At 38.7% G+C, this 22,956-nt stretch overlaps 1 protein-coding gene across 1 annotated transcript in view; it reads right to left on the bottom strand.

The window, feature by feature from the left end:
• The window catches only part of FGGY (FGGY carbohydrate kinase domain containing), a gene marked incomplete at its 3' end in the record, with an annotated part of 102,359 nt that overhangs the window by 2,484 nt on the left and 76,919 nt on the right, over positions 1-22,956 (bottom strand). Inside the window, exons 8-12 of the mRNA XM_010169484.1 lie at positions 14,837-14,944; positions 11,326-11,387; positions 6,119-6,266; positions 4,363-4,437; positions 898-1,018 (exon numbers count right to left, since the gene is read on the bottom strand). Coding sequence (XP_010167786.1) covers positions 898-1,018; positions 4,363-4,437; positions 6,119-6,266; positions 11,326-11,387; positions 14,837-14,944 — 514 coding nt within the window. The remainder of the gene's footprint in view (positions 1-897; positions 1,019-4,362; positions 4,438-6,118; positions 6,267-11,325; positions 11,388-14,836; positions 14,945-22,956) is intronic.

Genomic DNA, 22,956 nt, shown 5'->3' with positions numbered 1-22,956 from the left:
AAAGTCTCTCTGAAGTCCTTTACACTTAATTTTGTTGTTTTTACCACATTTTTAAAGGTATATCCAACTGACTCACAGGTGTGCTAAGATTTTCAACACCCACAGCCTAAAGGGAGACCAAAAACACCACGCAAGCCTGAAACCTGCTTTTGTAACGAACCACACACCCAGGATCTTTCACCCATCAGGAATTTTACAAAACCAAATGCAACACCATGCAGGGGCAAGGATCCAGAAATTGTCCCCTAAACCGTATTAATGATACGGACATGGAAGTAATTCAGAAAAGAATCTTTCTGTATAATGGATACAATGGCCAGCATGAGCAGGAAGAGTCAGGAGAAGTCCAAGCGAATTCAAATAGGATTAAGCTAATAGAGGTTTTAGTACAACACGTCTTATGCAAACCATGCTCATAAAATGTACCAGCCATTAATCCTTGTCTAACTCACTCCTTGTCATCTCACTGAATTGAATAATTTCTATAGAACATTTTGAATATTTTTTTAAAAAAATCTGATAGTGAGAAACATATCTGACATATAATTTATACATATTAGCTTTAAAAATTCCATACAACGTTATTACATTTATTCTATTGCACTTTTTAAAAAAGATCTGCAGATTGGAAATTATGCTGGAGGTTTCTCTTGAACTCTGTTTTCTAACAACACAAAGCATGGAGCTTTGTTTGCACTACATCTTTGTGTTATTCAAATGTCCTTAAATTTCAGGAAATTCACTTTTGCAGGAAGCAACATTTCATTACACACTTTTTGTCCAACCAGCAAAATACAGTTCTATATAAAGAAAGTATTTATTTTTCCAAAGACAAAGTATTTAGCCACCTAAAGTAAAGTAGTTTACACTCCTTTCCCCACACTTCCTCTAACTTACCAGTAATGTCGGCGTGCATCTGCACAAAGAGAGGGTTCTTGCTCAGCCCACCGCACAGAAACAGTGTGTTGATATGATGCCCTGCAGCCTGCATAGTTTCCAAAATATGTCTTGTTCCTAACTTCAAAAAGGAGGAAAAAACACCAGAAAAAAACAGATAAGCACAAAAGAGCAGCCATACGAACAGGTTTTAAAGTACAATTCGGTAAAAAGAATGATACCACCAGACATGGGCACCCAGAAAAATTGACAGCAAGGATAAGCTGGTGTTTGTGAACAAGTGCCGTAGAGTACGAAAAACATTTCCAGACTCAAAACTCAAACCTACATGGCAAAGGCATCTCCACCAAAAGCTTCTATTTACTTTGTATAACAGCATCTGAAAATCACTGTCAGTAAAGAAATTTCAATTCTGAAGCCAAATAGCAAAACAGAATAAAAAAGGAGCAAATAAAAATCTGTATTTTCTGTCTTTTCAGCAAAAAGGAAAACCTGAAAAATTTTGTATTGCCTTAACTATTTCTCTTGGCCTTTGCCCTGCGCAAAATAACATGTTCCATTTTATGCCTGAATTAATTGAAACATCTACAATGTAGGTATATTTTTAAACTTTTCAGTTACAGTCTCCATTCTGAGAAACTCAAATTAGAACAGCTCAGTGTGCCGCTCTGCAAATGATGAAAGCAAATGTCTTGCCACTTAAAAAAAAAAATCTGTTCTGTTGTTGTTTGCTTTACTTGCCTCCAACAACTCACTGAAGTCAACCTTCTCCCTCTTTCCTCGTGCAAGAACATTTTCCATTTCTTTGACAAATTATTTGTCCAGAAATAATTCAGAGCTCTTTATAATACCTTGGAAGTTAATTTTGAAGCTCAGACTTGAAAAAATGCCAAAATTTTGCCTGGACTGACTCTTTGTAGGTAGACTGCCCACAAAACACAATCTGGTCAAAGTTTTGGCAAACTGTTGTTTAAGATTTCTTTATGCTATGCCTCAAATTCATTAAGAGGTCTGCAGCCTGCAATAAATCCCTCTTCAAGTAAAAGCTACTGAAAATTGAATCTAGTAGAGTTTCATCAGACTGGAGACGCTCACTATGAATGACTGGCACCATTCTGGATAGGCCTTCAAAGATATTTTAGTTTTTTCAGGCAAAAGCGGTTATGAGGAACTTTAGCAGCCGCAACACCAGCTGACTAAATCCATCGCTTCCCTATTGACACAGAGGGCTGATTTCCAAATCACACAGCCACCATTTTAATTATGGAAAAATAAACTGCTCTAAAAAGAGTCTGTCTCCTCAGAACGGGCTTGATGGCCACAATTATATCTCTGATCCTGTTCTCATCAGGCTGTTGCATCACGTTTTGCGACGAATAGTTGCAAAGGATATTCTCTTTCACTACTTCTGAAATTCAAATTTATTAACAACTTCTCTCACAACATGCACACGTCAAAGACCCTGAGAAAGAACACGCTGTGAAAATTATTTTGTGTTTACCTGCCTGGAAAATTGTATTCATATAGCAATTTAAATTAAAGCCAGACTTATTTCACTGCGGGTGAGGGGGAACTAATTTAATCCTGGATTGGAGAAAATGCAAATTGAGGGGCTTCAAATGCAAATTTTATATAAAAAGAGAAAAGCGTCTCCTGTTGAAAAGAAAACCAGAGATTAACATTCTGTGGGCAGGCCTACACTTTTTACAAGATTTTCACTTAGGTTTAAAGTCTATCTTGCACCCACTGAAGACAGCAAATGGTGCAGGATTGGGGCTGCCCTGAACAAGAACTGTTTCCTTCAACAAAAGTGAAACTAAAATTGGGAGTGAGAAAGAATGGGAGAAAAACTAAATTTCCTAGGTATCACATTAGCAGTTAGTTACCAAGTCAAAACCAAGTCTACTCTGTCTACTTTTTAGTTACTGTTTCAACAGCGTTTTAAGAGAAATTAATTTCCGTTAACTTACAATAAAACCTACGGTATGGCCTCTTTATATGAAATCTCACGATCAGTGCAATTAACCATCAAAAAGACACACAGATGTTGGATTTAGTGTTCAAAACAGTATTTGTATCTCACAATAAAATTTGTGTTGTATCATATAATAAGATAATAAGTGACTTTCCCAGGCTTTCCAGCAGAGAACGTTTCCAGTTCGTTAGCATGATATAATAACGGGGCACCTGTTCCATACTGGGAAGTTTCTTTCAGGGGGCAGTATCAGTCGCTGGCATTGTTTAAACTCTCCTAGACATTCTTATTTAAATGGTGGGATTATACTGAAGCATCAGGTATAATCAAGCTACATTCATCTTAAAAAGGATCAAAACTCACAACAATGAATTCCAGGCTGAGGTTTAAGTTCTGGTTATTTGCTGTAGAGGGAGGGTTAACACATAAGATGTACAACTCACAGTAAATTTACAGCAGCCGCCCACCCTCCATATCCCAGATGGCTGACCCAGCCTAGCAAAGTTGTTGTTTAACCAGTAGAGGAGTTTGGAAGTTTTCCAACTGAACAGAGTTTTGTCAGGAAAACTCCCCAATTCATCAAACTGTTAATGTTTTGCAAAAACACCTCAAGATCAACAAACTTTAAAAAAAAGAAAAATTCACAAAAAGGATGTCACCAAACGCCTAGGGATAGCACGCCCCGTTGAAAATACTCTGCACCAGGGTTTCAAAACAACCTCTTTGACCCAGGTTTTCACTTCAAAATAGAACTCTTCTTGTGAACTGGAAATCCTGGGTTCCAGAGAAAATTAGGGCAGAAACAAAAGTATTCCAATAAAATGACCCATCTCTGCATGTTAGCAAACATCGAGGACCTTTTCATAAAAACTGTTCCTCTGTCTGCTTTCACAGAAACTCAGCCACGGGCTGGAAATGCTTTGCACGAGGTGACTGCTCTCCTTGCAGCAGGGAAACCGAGAGAGGAATGAGATCTGGTCTGTTTGGTCTGTAGTGTTATTAACTGCATCACAGACCCACTCCGACTCGCAGTGGTATGGAGTTCTGACTCACCTAACAGGCAAACAGAAGAAATCCATGGATTTAGGTACAACTGAAGCTCAGGTATTTTAGGGGACCTCAAGTGCCTTCATACAATTGCCAAGGCTTTTTTTCCCCCCGTCTCTCAGCTCCCCTCTAGACAGTCCACGATGTTAATGCTGCCCCATATAATATCAGTCTCTCCTCACATCTGCACTAGAAGCAAAAGCTCCATTTACAGAATTGCCATAAGGAGAAAACTTTTGAGGGGAACATTTTCCCCACAGTCTGTTGATTATCCTACAGCAGGGAGTAGTCACCAATGTGGGTAAACAAAATCTTGCTCCTATAAGAAGTCCATTAAGTGAATTCATCTATTATTAGAAATCTGTTTAGCAGAAGGGAATGATCAGTCTGCCACAGAACATGAAACAATTCATTTATTCTTTCATGCACTTAAAATGGCTTACAGCAATGGCTTGAATCGTGGCCAAGTAGATAAGGGCAAGTTCATCCAGACCCCGAGACAACGTTAGTCCGACAACCTGTGCAAAGATCAAAAAGAAAACGTACAAATCCAGCCAAACTAAAACTCTTATTATCTTCTACGGTTTCTTGTTGTAACAAGTTTTAAGTGCTAATTCTAAGCTCTACTTTTGTGAGCTGTACACATAATATTATGTTAAACATGTTATTCCTGATCTGGGGAAGAACCACATAAATTGTTCTTGCCCTTGCAGAGAAATAAAGAACAAACAGCATATTGTATGGGATTAGAGATAGATTAACTCTGACAGTTTTATGTTATGACTCAGATATTGCTCGTGAATGTATTTAATATAATAATATGAAAATGCTATTACATAAAAATAACTTTTTAAAAGCATTTCTCCCCCTTCCTTCCAAGCACCCTAACACTGAAACACAATTAATAATTAAAGACTATACCTTAACCTCCTTTAGTCTGACATAAATCAATACTGCACTGTAGTTACTCTGGATTAATACCAGCATAGGCAAGACCTGAATGCAGCCATAATTGTGGCAGAAAAAATGTGTTGCTATTATCAGTATTTGCATACAGCTATCATACCAGGTAAATTCTGCTTCTGATTCAGCATATAATTCTTTCATAAAATAATACAGGTATTATTAGGACCCAAAAATATATAAACCATCTATTTTTTTTTTTAATGTTTCCCTTGTTTGTGGTTTAAAACGAGCTGCAGAGCTTACACCTACCTCAGTCTCAAATATAGCAGATTTTGATGCTGGTGAGGAGCTTCACATGCTCGCTTCAAGGACAATACGCTATTTTGAAGTACATTTTTGCATTAATCACCAAGTATTTTATTACCATCAAATTATACCCTTATGATATTCTTCTGTTATAGTTTTGGCTTGTGACCTAGCCAATCTACCACCATGAAGTTCAGTGAAGAGAAACATCCAAATGCTTAAAGGTGGGCTGAAAATCTCCCCCCGCAAAGGTTCTCTGCTGAGCTTCCAAACACTACTCTTTCTGGTCCTAGACTGCAATGCTCTGAAAATTTCTTTGCAGAGAACACAATATTTCAATCCCTTTAAGTTCCAAAAGCAGCAATTTTAAAACCTCAAGCCAGAATCAGATCAGGTTTGAACAAAGATGTATGAAGCACCACGGCTGCATATTTCCAATTGTGAGAGCATCTATGCCCATTTTTAACAACAAGCAGAGGAGATTTTCGGTTTCTGTTGAAATTTACTACACAACAACTCTAATACAACACATTTACTGAACATTTATCTGTTTAAACCAAGCAAATCTCTCCTCAGAATATTTTATCTCTTTCCCAGATAGGCATAATGAAATTTGTGCTCAAATTCAATGCAACAGACATGCAAAATGTGATAGACAGGTGAGTTAACAACAGCAAGCGCTGCTAGTCAGTGCTCTGAAATGTGATTCCTAGGAAAGGTACTGGGACACACACACCACTCCTCATACTTTTAGAAAATAAGTGTGCCTGCAGTGATATAGTGGTATCTCAACTACAATGATCTCTGGTTTTCTACTGAAACATTAGCACGCTTCGCAATGCAGCAAGAAATCCAAATCCTATGGGATAGTTTAAATAGCTAAGGAGGAGTACGCTCAAAATTGAAAAAAAAGCTCCTTCCAAGATTTTTTTTAATTTTTTTTTTTACCCTGTATTGACCTTTTTGCAAAGACAGGCTGTTTCTTACCATGCCCTTTAGTGTCAGATCTGTTAAGGGAGATCTGTTACCATGGAAATCTGGCCAAACATGTAAATCAACAGTGAGGAAACCCACAGGCAAAGATTTCTTAATCAGATCCAGGTGACTGTTCAAGTATGTATATATACTGTGAGCACTAGAAGAAAAACAAGTTGGAAAAAGAGGTGGGGGGGAGGTTATTCATCAAACGTAAAACATTTGTACTACCATCAAATGCAGAAAACCCATCAAAGAACGCCAAATCCCAAATTTAAAACAAAAGGGGAGAAAGGCAAAACCAACTGCTTGCCAGGCCCGTGGCATGGCAGGGTGTGGGCAGTGCGGATGTCTAGCTGCAGGTCTGTTCAACAGGCCTTCTGCATCCCTCAGCGGCACAGGATGAGGGGAGATAACGGCTTTTTGTGATCTTGAGTTTGTACGTTGACTCCTACGAGTCCCCAGATAAGCCAGAGCTGTTTGATAGTTTGGGGGCTGATGATGTTTGTCTCTAACGGAGGCGCTGACGCTATGAAAGAACAAGCTAGAGAAAAGAAGGCTGAGAGAGAGGAATAAGGAGGACTCCAGACAGAAATGAAAATCAAATTCCTTTACAAATGTTGAAAAATTTCTCTGGTTAATCAACAGCACTGGACTTACAGCTTTCCTTTTTAAAACCATAATTATTTCAGTGTGTGTTATGATTAAAATGCAGCACTAAGGGTGGAGGAGAGAAAGCAAGTGGCTGCTATTTTAGGGAGGAGCCAAACATGGGCCTAAATATGACTGTATCTAAGTTCAGATACTACACCCAACTCCACAATATCCAGCAGATTTTTCCTGGACCAAGAGTAATCTTAGGACTAATGGTGAATTCTTCAGTGCTTTGGCTTGCAATGAATCCAGTGACGTTCCATTTAAAAAATGTTGCAATTATGCTCAGAATATTTTTTTCAAACACTCATACTATCATAAACAGATTCATATACATTTTTCAACTCCTTGGAAATCTCCAAGTGGGGCATTTAATTCTAGACGTGTGGGTCAATAATAGCATCTAACCCTAATTACAATTGATTAGTCATTGTCTCATCCACTGTAGACCCAAACAGTGATATTCATTTAGCCCCTACATGTATATTCAATCAAGCACTAATGAGATCCCTAAGGGAATTTGGCATATGCTTTACTAGTTTGACTTCTGACCTGCTAGCAGCTGTATATTTATACTTTGCATTCAACCATTCAGCTGCATGTTTTTTCAATTATACCTTACCATGCGTATGCTATCAGAGGATATCATTCAAAATGAAGTACACTTGGAAGACATTAAAATAACTAATTCACATCATTATTCACATACTTTAAAATGTACTTTATGTGTCTTCCCGGACCTGAATTATGATAATTTTGAGGTCACAATCACTTTTCCCCCCCTTGTTGTAAAAGTGGCCCTGTTTTCTACATCCCTGAAGACTGCACTATAAGCAGTACATGCTGAGGACAAAGTAATTTTATTTCCAGTCTAAATCATGGCTTGACTGTTGGGAAGGAAAAGAAAGTAAAGCTTCACTCAACCACAGACCTACCAGACATCCCACCTTCTATCTGATCTCCATCCTGCTTGATTATTCTCGCAAGGATTAGCCCTTCATGCAGCTCTGACAGAACACAAGGACTGTACAAAGGAGGCTGAAGTTCAGCCAAATATACTTAAGACCCACATAACCTTGGAATTGCACTTTTTTTTTTTTCCACACCTTTCACCATTTTTTTCCTACAGATAGATATGGGTTCAAGGCACTGCATTTGGACTGAGTGACTGGCAAAATCCTTCAAACACTTGCCAGTTCCAGTTTCTGCCACGGTTGTGTTTTACGCCATCAGCTGTCTGGAGCTTTTTCTAATTCAGTTCTATGAGAAGGTACCAGTAGCAGCTGGATCTGACTTGCAGAGCTGAGCACAAGCTATTGCTATTAAAAAGGAACTATGTTGAAAGTGGAGAATAAGAAGTCAATGCAAATTTTCCCAGGGTTATGTTCGTATTAGGGACATAACTTCAGAAAAGCAACAAGAGGTTGGTATTTAATCTGTCAGTAGGTATCTTTCAGGAAAAAATCTAAATACTTTAGATTTCCAAATTGGAAAAAAAAAAGGACTCTCAAACATCTAGAGGTACAGAGAACTGCCAAATATAATTATTATGTTCAGCTTGGAAGATCCCAAAATTGCTGACAGATAATGTGTGTGTCACTTCACCATTTTCTTTTCAGGATCCATCTCTTTATTTGGGGAAACAGCATTGACAGTGAAGGAAGGGAAGTTCTGTCCTAAAATACAGTGTTTCCCAAAGCACCAAAGGGCATATAATCTTTGTTGTCAAACAGTGAGAAACTTTTTCCTGCAGAAGATCAGAAACTGTGATTCTAGGAAACAGAAGTATTTCAACTTTACAGCATAAATGATCATACTATTTCTTTCTTTGATTTTCTACTCTACGTATACAGGATTTAATGTATCAGTGATGGCTAGATGTCAGACCTACACAATATATAGAATGAAGACCAAATGTGCAGCAATTTCTGCAACTCACTGAACTGCATGAAACAAACCCCAAGGTTTGTTGCTCACAGAGCACCCCAATTAGTTAGACCTAATGCTAAATTTACAGCTGTCCAGAAAATCTTCATGTAATTCAACCCTCTCAATTTCCAGTAAAAGAAGGGAAAAGAGAACATAGGAATAGTACTGGGATGGTTGCACAAGACTGGTCTTCAAGCCCAAGTGGTCAGTAGGAGCTGGTTTCTGGCAAATCTATCTAAGCCACTCGCACCCTAACGAGTTACCACAAATTACTGAAATAGTGGTAAATGCAGCTTGCAAACTGCCTCCTGGTATAGGCAAAGGAACAGAGAAGTCTGCACAGGGAAGCTTCTGAGATCAGCTGCTCAGCAGGCAGGTCGCCATCACCAAACCTACTTATTAGCAGCGTTGGGAGCCTGGGAGAAAGGAAAGACAGGCTTAGGAAGGCAGAAGTAGGTGAAAGGTAGCAGCAAGTGAGAGGCACAGATTTGTGATCTCAGTGTTTTTTAATGATCCAGACATGCATGTGCATTTTGTCACTACAAAGCCACCCTAACTCTTGACAGTGCTGCATCTAGCATGGGAAGTAAAGGCAATACACACACCTAAGTATGGAATTCTCATTTTGTTTTTCTCTCGATGACCATCTGAAATGGCTGAACAGATATAAATTCCTACATACAGAGAATATACTAAACATAATAAACAAGATTATCTGAAATATTCTGCTGAGATTTCCAGGTAAATAATTTACCATCATCACCAACAATCCCCCTTATACAAGACACTACATTGTTATTAAATATAGGACTTAATGTAAAGAAAAACATAATCCAAAGTTTGAGTCAACACTGTTCCCTAAAAAAATGCCCCACACTTGTATAGGTACTGCTACCAGTCCCCATGATAAGGCTGAAGCTTGTGCTACATATGTAGAAAGAAATGAAGAAACAAGGAGAAAAATTAAGTTGAAATTGCAAAGTTTCTAACTTTTGTTTGTTCAAATTAATTTCTTTATATTTAATGAATTTTTGAAAAGGACAGGGAAAAAGGGGATAGAGGGAATTAACAAGATACTTGTTTACTTAATTTATAGCTATCCAAATATTTCATTAGGAAAGTAATATCTGGAAAGTATTATAAAAATACCATTGAGCAAATTAACTTTATAAAATATTATCATTCTTTTTACAAAATATTATAATTCTTTTTATCAATGCTATCCTCCACAGTTTTACTAACCGCAGGAGACTCAAATCCAAAGTTAGAACTTCATACACTTGGATAACAGGGACTTCTATTCCCTATATTCTGTATTTAGTGTCCTATTCACATCACAATCCAAGCTTTTTGCACCATGAAATTAGTTGTGGTCAGTCAGTTCAGTATTTGACTTAGTATAGACAAGCAGGCTACTGTATACTCATTTTTCCAACACACAAAAAAAAAGTGTTATCCTGGTAGTACAGACTAAACTAACTGTCTTATGCTTGTGCCTCATATTGGGGCACTGAAAAAATAGCCTGGAAGCCAAAACTTTTGAAAAAAACCCAGATCAATCTTTATTCCAAACACAAACAGTTGCATTTGTTTCCTGATTTCCTTTATGAAAGAACAACAGAGAGAATTCTAGGAAACATGAATCTATTTTATATTGAATGAAGTCCAATACATTTCTGGGAATCCTGGTCAAGTTCTTAACAAACAAGTAAGACATGAGGCACTACAAAGCATGTCAGGGTCATCCAGAGAAACCAGGTAGCTTTATCCCCCCCCAGGGAGGGCTGAAAATAACTGTAAGTGCACATGTTTGATACATCTATCAGGACTGACCCTTGTCTCATAGACCGAGTGATAAACTGCAGAAAAAATGCCAAGTTTGCTGTTTTTTTCTTTGATACAAAGAGGAAAAAGAAATTAAAAGAGAAACAAATTTTCATCCAATGTGCCTAAATTTTCAGCTAAGATCTCTCTGGGCGTGATGTGAACCATCTTTAAAAATAGCCAAGCCAAAAGAGCTTGAGAAAGTCCAGATCTGACAGAAGTGTCTGGACTGTCTTCATCCACTTCTAAAACAGATCAAACTCAAATTCCACATTGCACACAGCCATCTGCTCAAGGAATCCTGGAGTTACCTCCAATTCACTCCTACATCTTAAGTTTTGTCTGAAAATTCATCCTGGGTTTCTCTGTTCTGTTTGTGCAGGAGGTTTTCATACAGTGGCTGTACATTCCTTTAGGTCACTGTTCCAAAACTACTGAATAATATATTCCTAATTAAGCTATATCTCATCCTTGGAGCTTAATAATGTCACCTAGAAATTCAGACACATCATTAGCCCAAAGCACAAAGGTCTGCTGAACAGGGCTGATGCTATGGTATCAAGAAATACCCTGGGCAGGATATAAAAGAAGTTGAAAAGCAGAAAGTTAGTATCACCACTTAGATACGCTGAAGGTATCTGAGGGGAGTGAAAAGCTTTCATCTTTGAGCAATCACCTGGCAAGCCTTTGTAAATACTTCCAACCCATTATCAGACTGTTAATTCCCCTGTTTCAGAATAAGGATACAGATGGGATAAAGTATATCACTAATTTGTAAGGCAGGTACGTGATAAAGGAATAAGAACAGTCACCTGGTTGCAGCTTTTGACTGTAATTCCGGGAAGGCGACATGGCCTCGGACCACGTGATCTATCTGAAAAAGAGAAAAGCAACATTTTTTGAATGGTTACGTGTTAAAAATTCTGTCCTGGAAAAGGGTTATGCAGTTTCACAACTATAGAAAGACAAGAGAGTTTCTAAATTACTCATGAGGTGTTAAGTCCTAGTCCTAGTGAAGCCAATGGCAAAACTCCCGTTGACATTGCTGCATTCAGGATTTGGCTTAAAAAAAAAACCAACAACCAACACTGCACCAAAACCAGGCAAAATGCTGAGCACACAGCTCCTCAGTCAGAAGAGCAAGCTGAAAGGATGAGTTTTTTCCTGTCCAACACTACCTGAGAGTATGTCCTCTAGTCTCTCCCATTCTCTTGCCTGCATACCCTCACTGGAATTCTACCAGGAGCATCTTCTTGGCCCAAATCCCTACATCTTTCTATATCACACTGTTATAACAAAATCCAAGGTGCGTTGTCATCCTGATAGATGCTCCATATGTTCATTGCAGGAAACAAAATGTATACCCTGACAAGCAATTACTGCCATAAAAAAAGATCAGTATAGGCTCTGTCTATACTAAATTTATAAATCATTTGGTCCTTTCACTTCACAGTGGCTGCCATTATTCACAAAACAAAGTATCAGGTAGAATAAGGCTTTTAAGACAATAATTCAGCAGGTTTTGTGGCCCGTTGATTATATCCCATCAGAGGTGACAGTAAAAGCTAAGGAGGCAAAACTAGAGCTACTCAAGAGCACGGAGTACATTTGGCAATACCTATTGGCAACAAACCATATTAGGTATTTAATTTTTAAAAGCACGAGTCTAGTCCTTAACCAGTACAGCAAAACATACAATGAAGCATACACATCTGAACATAGCAATAAAAACAGCACGTGCCTGTTCTTTCTGAGGTTTGCATCAAAGACAAAACTCAAACATGTGTGTGCATTAGAAACAAAGATCAGGCCTGAAGTTTGCAATCTTGCATCATCTCTTCAGAACACAGGAGCAGCTCATAAATTTGGACATAAATCTATACATAAATATCATATACTTGTGTGCTATGAAAACACTTCACACAAAAATGTTACAGAAGTTATGACGTTAGATATTTAACTGCCCTTATTTAAAGACATGGTCACATGAGGGGTTGCATCTAGAAACCCTTTTCTGCTATTTTTTATTTTACTTTTTTGTAATGTAATTACAAACTTCACGTAAAGTTTGCAAAAATGTCATGCCATCCTTTGTCTCTGTTGTGCAGTATCTTTATTCCTATAAATTTTGAAAATCCAGTGCAAAAGCCTATCTAATAGACAAACAAACAAGCTTTTTCAAAGCAAGCTGAATTATTAATTCTTCATTTAGACTCCAACTGAACCAGTTTTCAAAATCCAACAGACTTTTTTTTGCAGCTGTATCAATAAAAAAATTAAGTAGAGATGTTTAAAATGATGTCTATCCATTTTGCTTCTAAGAAGTTCAACAGACTGTTCAAATTTCATGAAAAGAATTCACCTTTGGGCATAGATCAAGTAACGAAAAGAATTCCAAAACATGTCCATTTTTTTTTTTTCCCAGAAAGCCTGAAGTATGAGAAAGCAGGATCTTAAAAAGACTACAGCTTTAAAATTACAAAGATAACGAATGCAACCTATCCTCCACACAATGCACATACATTGTTTCCTCCCCCTATATTCCATATGTATTTTCTGTACATACAACCTCAAGAAAAACATATGAGATATTCTAAGAATGTTTTAATAAGACAGCTTCCCTAATATACCTAACAGTACTTAGAGCTGATTTTTGCTATGGGTCCTAACAAGATCATATATTTTTTCCCAACAATTTTTTTAATGACTGAGGAACATCTTGTTCCCTGGTGCTACAATGGAAAGGATTTAAAAAAATCACCTTTCTGAAATGCCCTAACTCTCATGGTACATTTTAAGTCTGGGACCACCTTGAGCCAGGCAACAGAAAACACTGACTTGCTGCATCCTCTCTAGAGTTTAGTTAAGTTTCTTCACCCACCTCAGATTAAGTGCATAGAGACTACTCCTCTCAAAAGTGTTCTTAGAAAGAAATGCACAAGATTTCCCATTTTCCTTTTAAAGTGATGTTGTCACAAGCAATGATTAAATTTTACTTCCAATTGTGGCAGTTATGTATAAAATGGGACATTAGTTCTAGCTCCATCTTGACTTGAAAAATTTAGAGCACACACATCTCACCTGCTGTGAGAGCGCTTTAGCCCTGGGGCTAAGCATGGGCTGGAGATGGGATGGGAAGTGGAGGCTGCAGGAGAGGAAGAGGGATGACTCTCCCACTGAAGCTGTGACACTGTACAGAGAGGAATGTCAGATTCACGGGGCCAAGGAGAGAGCACAGGAGGGAACGGCAATTCATAGCTCAACACTTCGGGTGTGTCTGAGCTTCCTAATCCAGGATTATTTCTGTTTCTCCTTCAGTGACTCTTTCGTATAGAATGCATAAATGCAGTGTTGCCCAAATCTACTACTTCCTGGACACGTACTCCAATCACCAGGCTTTTAAAAAGGTGGGTGGTGCTAGGTCTGAGTAAGACAGCAATTATGCCTGCAATTTGTGAAAGACCAAACCCACCTGTACAATTGGTGACCTTACAGAGAGGATACCCACAGGACTAGACCCACCTCCTGAAGTTTCTCAAGAGCAGCTTGGCACCTCAGCCCTAAGGGCAGTCAGTATTTCTACAGGCTGAGCAGGGAGGCATGCAGGGAGATTTAGAAGCTTCCAGGGTTAAGCAGCCACTAAGGTCTTGCTGATACTTTTGGACTCAAGCCTAAATACTGTTTTATACATCTAGCCTTTCTTTAAATTTGACATCAGTGTTTTTGTTCTGACTGCCTCCCTGCAAAGAAGAAAATTCATTTTTAGAGAACCCAGTCTGGTTTTAATTTTTATTGATAAATTAAATTAACCTAATATAGTTAGATTCTGCACTCAAGGAAAGAACTGAGGTGACAATATATGCAGTATCTATCTAGACAGGATAACATGTTAATACATTATTATTCTACCTATACAACACATCTTTCATTTATGCCCATCAATGAGCACAATTGTTCTACAGAACACAATATGTATCATTTTCTTTATCTCAAAGTCTATCTCAGCCTCCTGCTAAAATAAAGATTGAATGCCTATTTGCCTGTAAAATAATAACAACAATCATCACCATCATCATAGAAGGAAGACATGCCCTTAGTGCTCTGCCCCATATATCATCTCCTACCAGTATGCAAATGAACAATTTGTAAGAGACACAAGAATCAACTAATTGTTTATTGCTTTCAGCACCATGGTATCTCCTATGATATCAGGGAGGTGTTTCAGGCAGAGCTCTGGCTGAACTGACAGTGAAGCCATCCCAAATGACAGAGTTATGGCAAACCTCCCATCTTGGGAGTCTGTCTGTGTCTCCAAACACTTACCAGTTTTCCTGTAGCACTTTGACCTCCCTCATTCAACCACAATCCAGGTACCATTGCAGAGAAATAAGGTCCCCAAACACCAGGCACAAAAATGGGTCTTTCACTGACCTGGAAAAGCAAGAGAAAACTCTGGTGAATAAACTATTTGTCAAAGTAGGTTCTTCACAACTCATGTTCGGCAGCTATCAGAGTCCAATACTGAAAATTATTCCTGCTCCTCCACTAGAGTTTCCAACATGAGTAGAGATGCACAGGTAGACAGACACTTTAAGGAGAATATGGAGAAATATGTCTCCAATTTGCATCATTTTTGGATGACATGACACAGCTGCAGCAACTGATTGCACAACTGCACCCACTCACTCCCAATTTACAGAACAGCTGGGTCTGGCCTTGCAGAAAGTAAGAAATTTCAGGAACAGGAGCTGTATGTTACACGGAGAGAGAAACTGCCCTGTTTCTCCAGGAAAATACCTCACTTAGAATGAACAGTCAGACACAACACTCTGCTTGACCGTCATCAGAAAAAACAGCCAATGCCATTGGCAACCTACAGAGCACTCCTCCTGTATGTTTCCAGAGTTAAGAATCGTGAGGGGATCCTCCTGACAGAGGACAGTGAGGTCCCCCAAGATCTGCCAGCAACTCCCAAGGCTTGCAGTGGAACCCCAAGCTTCAGTGCTCTCACAGCACTGTTGGGAGTTAGGTGCAAACTTGGGCTGGGCAAAAGGGGATTTGTGTTAGTCAACAGGAAACTTTTGCCTGGGGAACCATTAGATTCTGGCCCTACCTTAGGCTTAGCTTCACACAAACCATTCCTTCCTTCACACCTGTGATCCCTTTCATCAAGGCAGGTACCTAACCGTTATCTTCCAGAAACTGAACAGGGCTGTATTCTACTGCTTGCACACAAATATACCACCCACGTTTACAGTGATATCCTGCTCCTATGCAATATTTTAGTGGTTAGACCACTCAGGATGTGGGAGACACTGGTTCATTTCCTTTCTCTGCTTTAGAAGATGCAAATTATCAGTTTTTAAGGGTGGAGGGCATTTTCCTTCCTCTTATAAAGCTGTTCCACTTTCAATAGACTAGATAGATAGACTTTCTAGACTTCCCTTCTGGTCCAGAAAGAAAGTGTAAGGAGGTACAGCGTCTAGTCTAGCAAGTAAGGCATAGCACACAACAGGGAATGGGGCAGTGGAACTTGGTCCTAGTACTTGCTACAAAGACTAGTTATGTATTATGAACTGGTTGAACACATATAAGTCTTGCAGCAGGGGCTGGAGAAGACAGGTCATCCATTCCCTGGCAGGTTAACTGCATCTCTTGGAAGCCTGATTCATGTCTTCTCTTCCAGGTCCAATGGAGGTACATAAATTTGAGATGTACACAATGTACACAGTCCGGATTTCACTGGGAAAAGAGGATGGCAGTGCAGACCTACACCATCACACAATGTATGAAGGCACTTCCCACTAGTCCATGTTAATGGGAAGGCTAAATCTGTGACTGTTGTTCTCTAGAAGGTGGGAAGTGCTCCGAGAGGAGGAAACATGAGAATTATCTAATAAAATAACTGTATGTTTGCAATGCTGGAACAGCAAAAAAGAAAGGTCTTAGTCAATGGGACAATGGTTTTTTGTATTTAGACCTTGTTCTTCATTAGCAAAATTCTAGACCCATTAAAAGATGCTTGAGGTTTGCTTTTGATTTCAATAAGGTCTGGATTTTACGTCAAAATACGTAAATAGTTTTGAGGAGGAGTAATTAAAAAGTCAGGCCTGTTCCTGTTCAACTTGATGCACGTTCTCTCTTCATTTAAAAAGGACAAACTTTAAAGACAGTTTTTGCTCGCAACTAGGGAATATGCTCCAAGATGCAGTTTACTGGCATTGGTGCATCACACATGTTTAGTAAATACACCAGCAGGGAGGTTTCTGCACAAACAATAGTCTGCCCAAACCATAAACTTGCATTGCAGCTGATTCTTGTCATGAAGTCAAGTAAGAAAACAAAACAACAAAAAGTAGTTTCTCAAAACGCATCTCTCTAGTTTCAAGCAATCCCGATTGCTCTTAGGAACACATCTAACAAACAGGAGAATCTTGTTCAGTTCTCCCTTATCAGCTCGAATGTGCTGAATACTTTCACTAAAGATGTGCACATGTGTCTGTGTGTCTGCGTAAGATTTTGGCTGGTTAAACCCATTAAAGAGCAAGAATAGCTGCACTGAATTTAAAAAGGCATTTATGACTCCAAGTGGACAAAGCTACGTCAAAAACATTGCAAAGACATTTGGTTTTGTTTTGTTTCCTCTTAAAACTACAAATTAATACAGCGTTGAGTTTTCAACACCTCTATGGGGCAAGCCTTCTTTTACAATTTCAATAACAAAATGAAATGCAACAGAAAACAAATCCTAAAATAAACTGATTTTTTAGACCAATTCCACATCACTGACCTTACTGAGAACACAGTGTAAGGTCAAATCTCCCAGTTAGTATCTGCTCCGAACTAGTGATGGAAGCATGCTGAGAACCCAACCATCCTTGTCTCATTCCCATCCTACAGCTGTGGATACAACACGTGTCTCTACAGGTGGGAAGGAACATTTAGGACAGAAGGGGCCTGGGTTTTTGAAGTCTCATCTCAAAATATTTTTGATGCAGCAAACTATGCAGTATTCTGTACTCTCCTGTGATTTCTGAAGGAAGAATCTAGCTACACCAGATGTATCAAGCTTAAAATACAACTGCTCCGTAGTCTGAAGAAACCAAATAGTCTAAGGATACTAAAGGCACCAAGATGCTTTGTGAAATCACGGGAGGTTCTAAGCATTGAGAAAGATAATGTAGTTAAAAAAATAAAAACAAATTAAAAAAAAAAATATTACTTCTGTCCTTAGACCACAACTTACCAAATTGTGCTATATGCCGGATAACACTAAAGGTTCAGATTGATGAAAAGACCAAACTCTCTCTGGAGACAGTACTTCTGGCCTAGTATTTTAGACACCCACAGGAATTTGCCAGGGCAGAGTATTTCCGTGCTGGCTCTTCTCAAATCACACTGAGACTTTCCTATCATCTTAGGACTGAAGTACCGTTTGTACACATTCCAGCAAACCTTCAACACGTAAACAGAGCAAACGAGGGAGCTGTGTATCGCCACACTGATGAATACAGCCAGCAGGGTGGTAGGTTATCATTTTTTTTTCTGCTGTGGGAACTTTTAACTGGAATAAAGAACACTGGCTCTCATACTGGGCTTTACTGGTACTGCATACGGCATCGATACAGCCAGCAGGGTGGTAGGTTATCATTTTGTTTCTGCTGTGGGAACTTTTAACTGGAACAAAGAACACTGGCTCTCATGCTGGGCTTTACTGGTACTGCATACGGCATCAACAGATTTCCTATTTTCTCCTTCCACTTAAAAGAGTTTAATTCACATTTTGCAGACTCTGGATTTTGATGTATGTGGAAAGTGAGAAAACTGGGAAATGACATAGTCCCTAAAACAGACACACAATCTTTAAGAAGCAACAGGGTGAACATTCTTCCCCAGATATACGCATAAGAAATAGCAAATGGTTTCCATTTCCCCTCCTTGAAATAATTTGGACGATGCTTAAGTTCTTCAAGCCACGCTGCAGCTGGCATTTGTATTTTCATAATAAAAAGTCCCAATTCTCTTTGAATATACATACCACCCAATCCCACCGCAACACATGACTAGACATGAGCGTAAGGCTGGAGGAATAGTGCAAAGTTTGCCGCAGAACCCAGAAGATAAGCACAATTTGCCAAACTCAAAGCTATTTTTGTTACACTAATACCATGTCCTTTTCATAGCTTTCTACAGCCTTCAGACATTCTTATGATGATATAGAAGGATCAATGTGGTTTCATTATTTTTTTTTCCTTTAATGAGCTTAAGAAAATCCTTAATCTTTTTAGTAGAAAAACAACATCTGGTTTAGATTTATGGGCAATTGATTTTTATTTTTAAAGCAAATAAGAGATGTCATCCTTCTTTGAAAGTTAAAATACATATTCAAAGGGAACCTCAGATTTTCTGCCTTCTATTTAACTTAAATTCACCCTGTGACACACTCCTATTGTGAGGCATATTAACATTTATTATTTTTTACATGAAGTGAAACTGAAACACAGAGAGGATATCCTCTGCTAGAGGTTAGAATGATCTCTGCACAACAATTACTGCAGCAGTAATTTGAAGATGGGAGATGACAAGAATCTAAACATATTCACACTTTGAGTCATAAGCAGCATCTATAAATATTTCAGTTGAACATATTCCATGGAGACTATTGCCCCCATCCGCGATGATGCTTGCTTACAGAAGTATTATACTTGGACAAGCAACTCCACCTCACAGTTATTCCACCTGTGGATGGGGAAGAATTCTTTTGTGCAGGAAAATATCACCTTTCCATGTCTCCCCAACACACACATTCCTCCTCGCTCAGCCCATCATTTCAGATGAGATGAGCATTCATCAGTTTCAAGATTTCTGCTCATTTGAAGGCAAAAAGCATTCAACACCTTCTGAAAGGGAGAAAAAGGAGAAAAAAATGTGTCTGGGAGGATTTAACCTCTATGTGTGCTTTGTAAAAGATCATACTAATATGTAAGATATGTAAACAGTATAGAGCAATCAGAAACAAATGAAATGATGAATTCAGTTTAACAATATTCAGCTGTGGTGCAACTGCCAGAAGGCACTTTTTGTTATGAATAGATCATTTGGATGAGTTACAGACCAGATTTCAACCCTGGCGTGTGCTAGGAAAATCAGTGTCAAACTATCTAAGATCAGAGGGTATCAGCAGCACATCTGGCAGCCCACAGAAATGAAATATGTCTTCAAAATATATAATGCTATATGGAACTAAGCTGAAGTATGAAGGGACCGGCTTAAATGGCACTAATATGAGATCTGTAATGTGTTTAGTTTTGTTTAGCCCTTCCCACTTGCCTCTCCCACTAAAACAAAAACAAGCAAAAAATCCACCTCTATTGTAAAAGTCTATGTGGAAAAAAGCATTATTTACCACTTAGAGGCTAACTTACAGCTCATGTAAGTGAGTCAAAGGAGTCAGTTCAGCTTTCAGGACTGTTATTTGGTACAAGGAGCGGAACAGAACACAGACAAGAACCACCTAGGCATACAGCCATCCCATAAAATGAGCAAGTCACAATGTGAGATTTATTTTACTTACCTTTGTTTTGCTAGACTAGCCACAATGATCAGGCACATGCTTGTGTTTCCTCCCCAGTTATATGTAAATGTTACGGCAATCAGCGATAAGATAAGATAAAAGAGGTCACACTGCTGAGAGCAGTTTTAGGGAAGCATGAGTGTCACCAGAATTTTCTTCCTTAGCTGACATCATCTGTTGCTGGTGGAAGTTTACACAAATTCCTTACAATAACACTATTGGAGAATTTGGCTATTACCTGAACAGTCAATCTTTATACTAACAGGGTATAATTCTATATATCCATCTTCTTCCATCTTCATTTCTGGTTACTAATATTGGGCCTCTGATACCTGGCAGCATTCTAGTACTATCAAATTCTCTATTTACTTGCAGTATGCAATAGAGAGAGAAAATCAAATTTCAGTAGAACTATTTTTGACTTACACTCACTCATGAAAGCAAAATTAAGCCTTCATTCTACTGTCACAATATTTTTAGAGTAACCATTTGCAAATGAGAAGCTAGGTCAGAAAAATTGTTTAAAAATCACCTCACTTATCAGCTTCTATAGCCAGAAATTCAGTATAACAGCTGCTTTTGTTAGGCTATGGAAGGTATGAAAAAAAGATCTAAGATATTAATGGAGATTTGCAAGGAAAAGCACTGTATCAGTCACCAACTAATAAATGCTCTTTACAGTTCTGGACTTTGATCATTGACACGTCAAATACTTTCATTAACTTCTCTGCTGACTTTTAACTTTCAAACGTTCTGACTGACTGTGGATTGAGAATACTGACATTCATTCAGCTCAGGGGTTTTACACTGATGCATAAAATCCTGTATTAAGAAAACTGTATCATTTCACTTCTGCTGACAGATGGGTCTTATATAAGCTATTCGACCACAACTCCCTGACAAAGAATGAAAGAGATTCATAAAAAAAGGAGAGAATTCAAAGGGAAACCCAAGAATGTTTCATTTCTAGGTTTCTGGTTCAAACTCGGGTCATAGTAATAGCTACTGAACATGTGATTTAATAACAGCACTTTCTGGTAGCATATATGGTAACTGGGTGGAGTTGGGGCATACAATTGTATTTGCAGTGAACTGATTCCTACCCTAAAATGGCCATCCTGGCATTATTTCTCAAGCACTAAATGGGTTTAAAACTAAGCTTCCCTGTAAGTCTGGAGGCAATTCTCTAGGTTAAGCCTATGGTGAGTACAGTTAACTTCTTCAAATATATTTATTATCAGCAGCACTTATAGAATCATAGAATGGTTTGGGTTGGAAAGGACCTTTAAAGTTCATCTAGTCCAACCCTCCCGCAGTGAGCAGGGACATCTTCAACCACACCAGGTTGCTCAGAGCCCTGTCCATCCTGACCTTGAATGTTTCCAGGGATGGGGCTTCTACCACCTCTCTGGGCAACCTGGGCCAGTGTTTCACCACCTTCATTGTAAAAAAATTCTTCCTTATGTCCAATCTAAATCTCCCCTCTCTTAGTTTAAAACCATCACCCCTTGTCCTATTGCTACAGGCCCTGCTAAAAAGTTTGTCCCCATCTTTATAGCACTCAAGCTTTAGCCTGACATAAAATAAATTTAAGAAAATAAGGTCTTGGAACAAAAGAAATGTACTTTAGAACACTAAAGAAAGTAAAAATTATTAATATTCAAATTCCTATAGGTCATATACCACCAGTAATTCATTTGTTTACATTTTAAGCTTATGTCCCCTGACCATCATCAGTTTGCTATGTAGCTGCATAGCTTGTGGTGGCAAGTCACATAGCTCTCTTCCATGTGATAGGTTGGCATCCCTTGGGCCATCCACAGTGACACAGTTGCTCTGCAATGATATTAAGACTAGGCCACAAAAATATTTGCACAGAGCTAACTCTATCCCACTGGAAGCATGGAAGTCACTTGAGTAACAACAACATAGATACAGAACGTGGACTTTTAGATCCTGCCTGAACACATCCGTCCACAGATGATTTTGGTAATCTGTTTACATGCAGTTGAAGAATTCTGGCTTATGTGATAAAATCACTTTCACAAACGCCTTGCTGAACGTGTACTCCATCATTTGTTGCCAAGGCTATGTCACAGGCTTACCAAACCTAGAGACCTGGAAAGTTACTAAACCTTAGACAGTCCCATTTAGTTATGAGAATGGCAACGGAATGAATCAGAGCAAAAGAAAATTGTACAGCTATGTCTATCAAGATTGTGCAACAAAAAAAAAACAAAATTCAAAGACACCAGGCAGTATTAAAAATATTCAAAGACATCAGGCAGTATTTTTGCAGTATAAAATACTGCAAGATAAGATTTCTGACTATGGAACCAGGCAAGGTTGAAAGAGATAGACAGAAAGGCAGGTATCATCCAACCCAGAAAAAATCATGCAGGAGAATCAAAGGGTTCTGGGCACTGCCCAGAGCATAAACTTACGGCCGAAGTGTGGCCTGTGGTAGGAAAGCTGAAACAGAAACATGTATTCAATATTATTTTTTTGCTCAAGCTGGTTTCTTTTGTGTTTGCTGTAGTAAAGATGTTTTTGTGTAACCCATGTCTCCTCTCTGCCTTTCACCTCATGGGAGGTAGGTGTAAAAGAGGACTGCTCGAAGGTCTGGAGATCAGGCAGAGGCATGTGTGCCTACTTAGTTCTCAGGGCCTGAGGGGTCTCAGAGGAAAATCTACATCCAGGAAACGTAACTGAGAGGCTGAGAGAGAAGACAATGATACTGCTTATTTACATACCATGATAACATTAAGAACACAGGTCCAACAAATTTCAGTCCAGCAGCTCAGCAAGGTTCCAAGTACAGCTGACCCACAAAGGAGATGTATGACACTATTAAAACAAAGACTTTTTT

The sequence above is a fragment of the Antrostomus carolinensis genome, unplaced genomic scaffold (genome assembly GCF_000700745.2).
Source record: "Antrostomus carolinensis isolate BGI_N321 unplaced genomic scaffold, ASM70074v2 scaffold19146, whole genome shotgun sequence".
Taxonomy (NCBI): Eukaryota; Metazoa; Chordata; class Aves; order Caprimulgiformes; family Caprimulgidae; genus Antrostomus; species Antrostomus carolinensis.
Note: the sequence above shows the minus strand (reverse complement) of the source record. Positions and strands in the feature narration are given on the sequence as shown.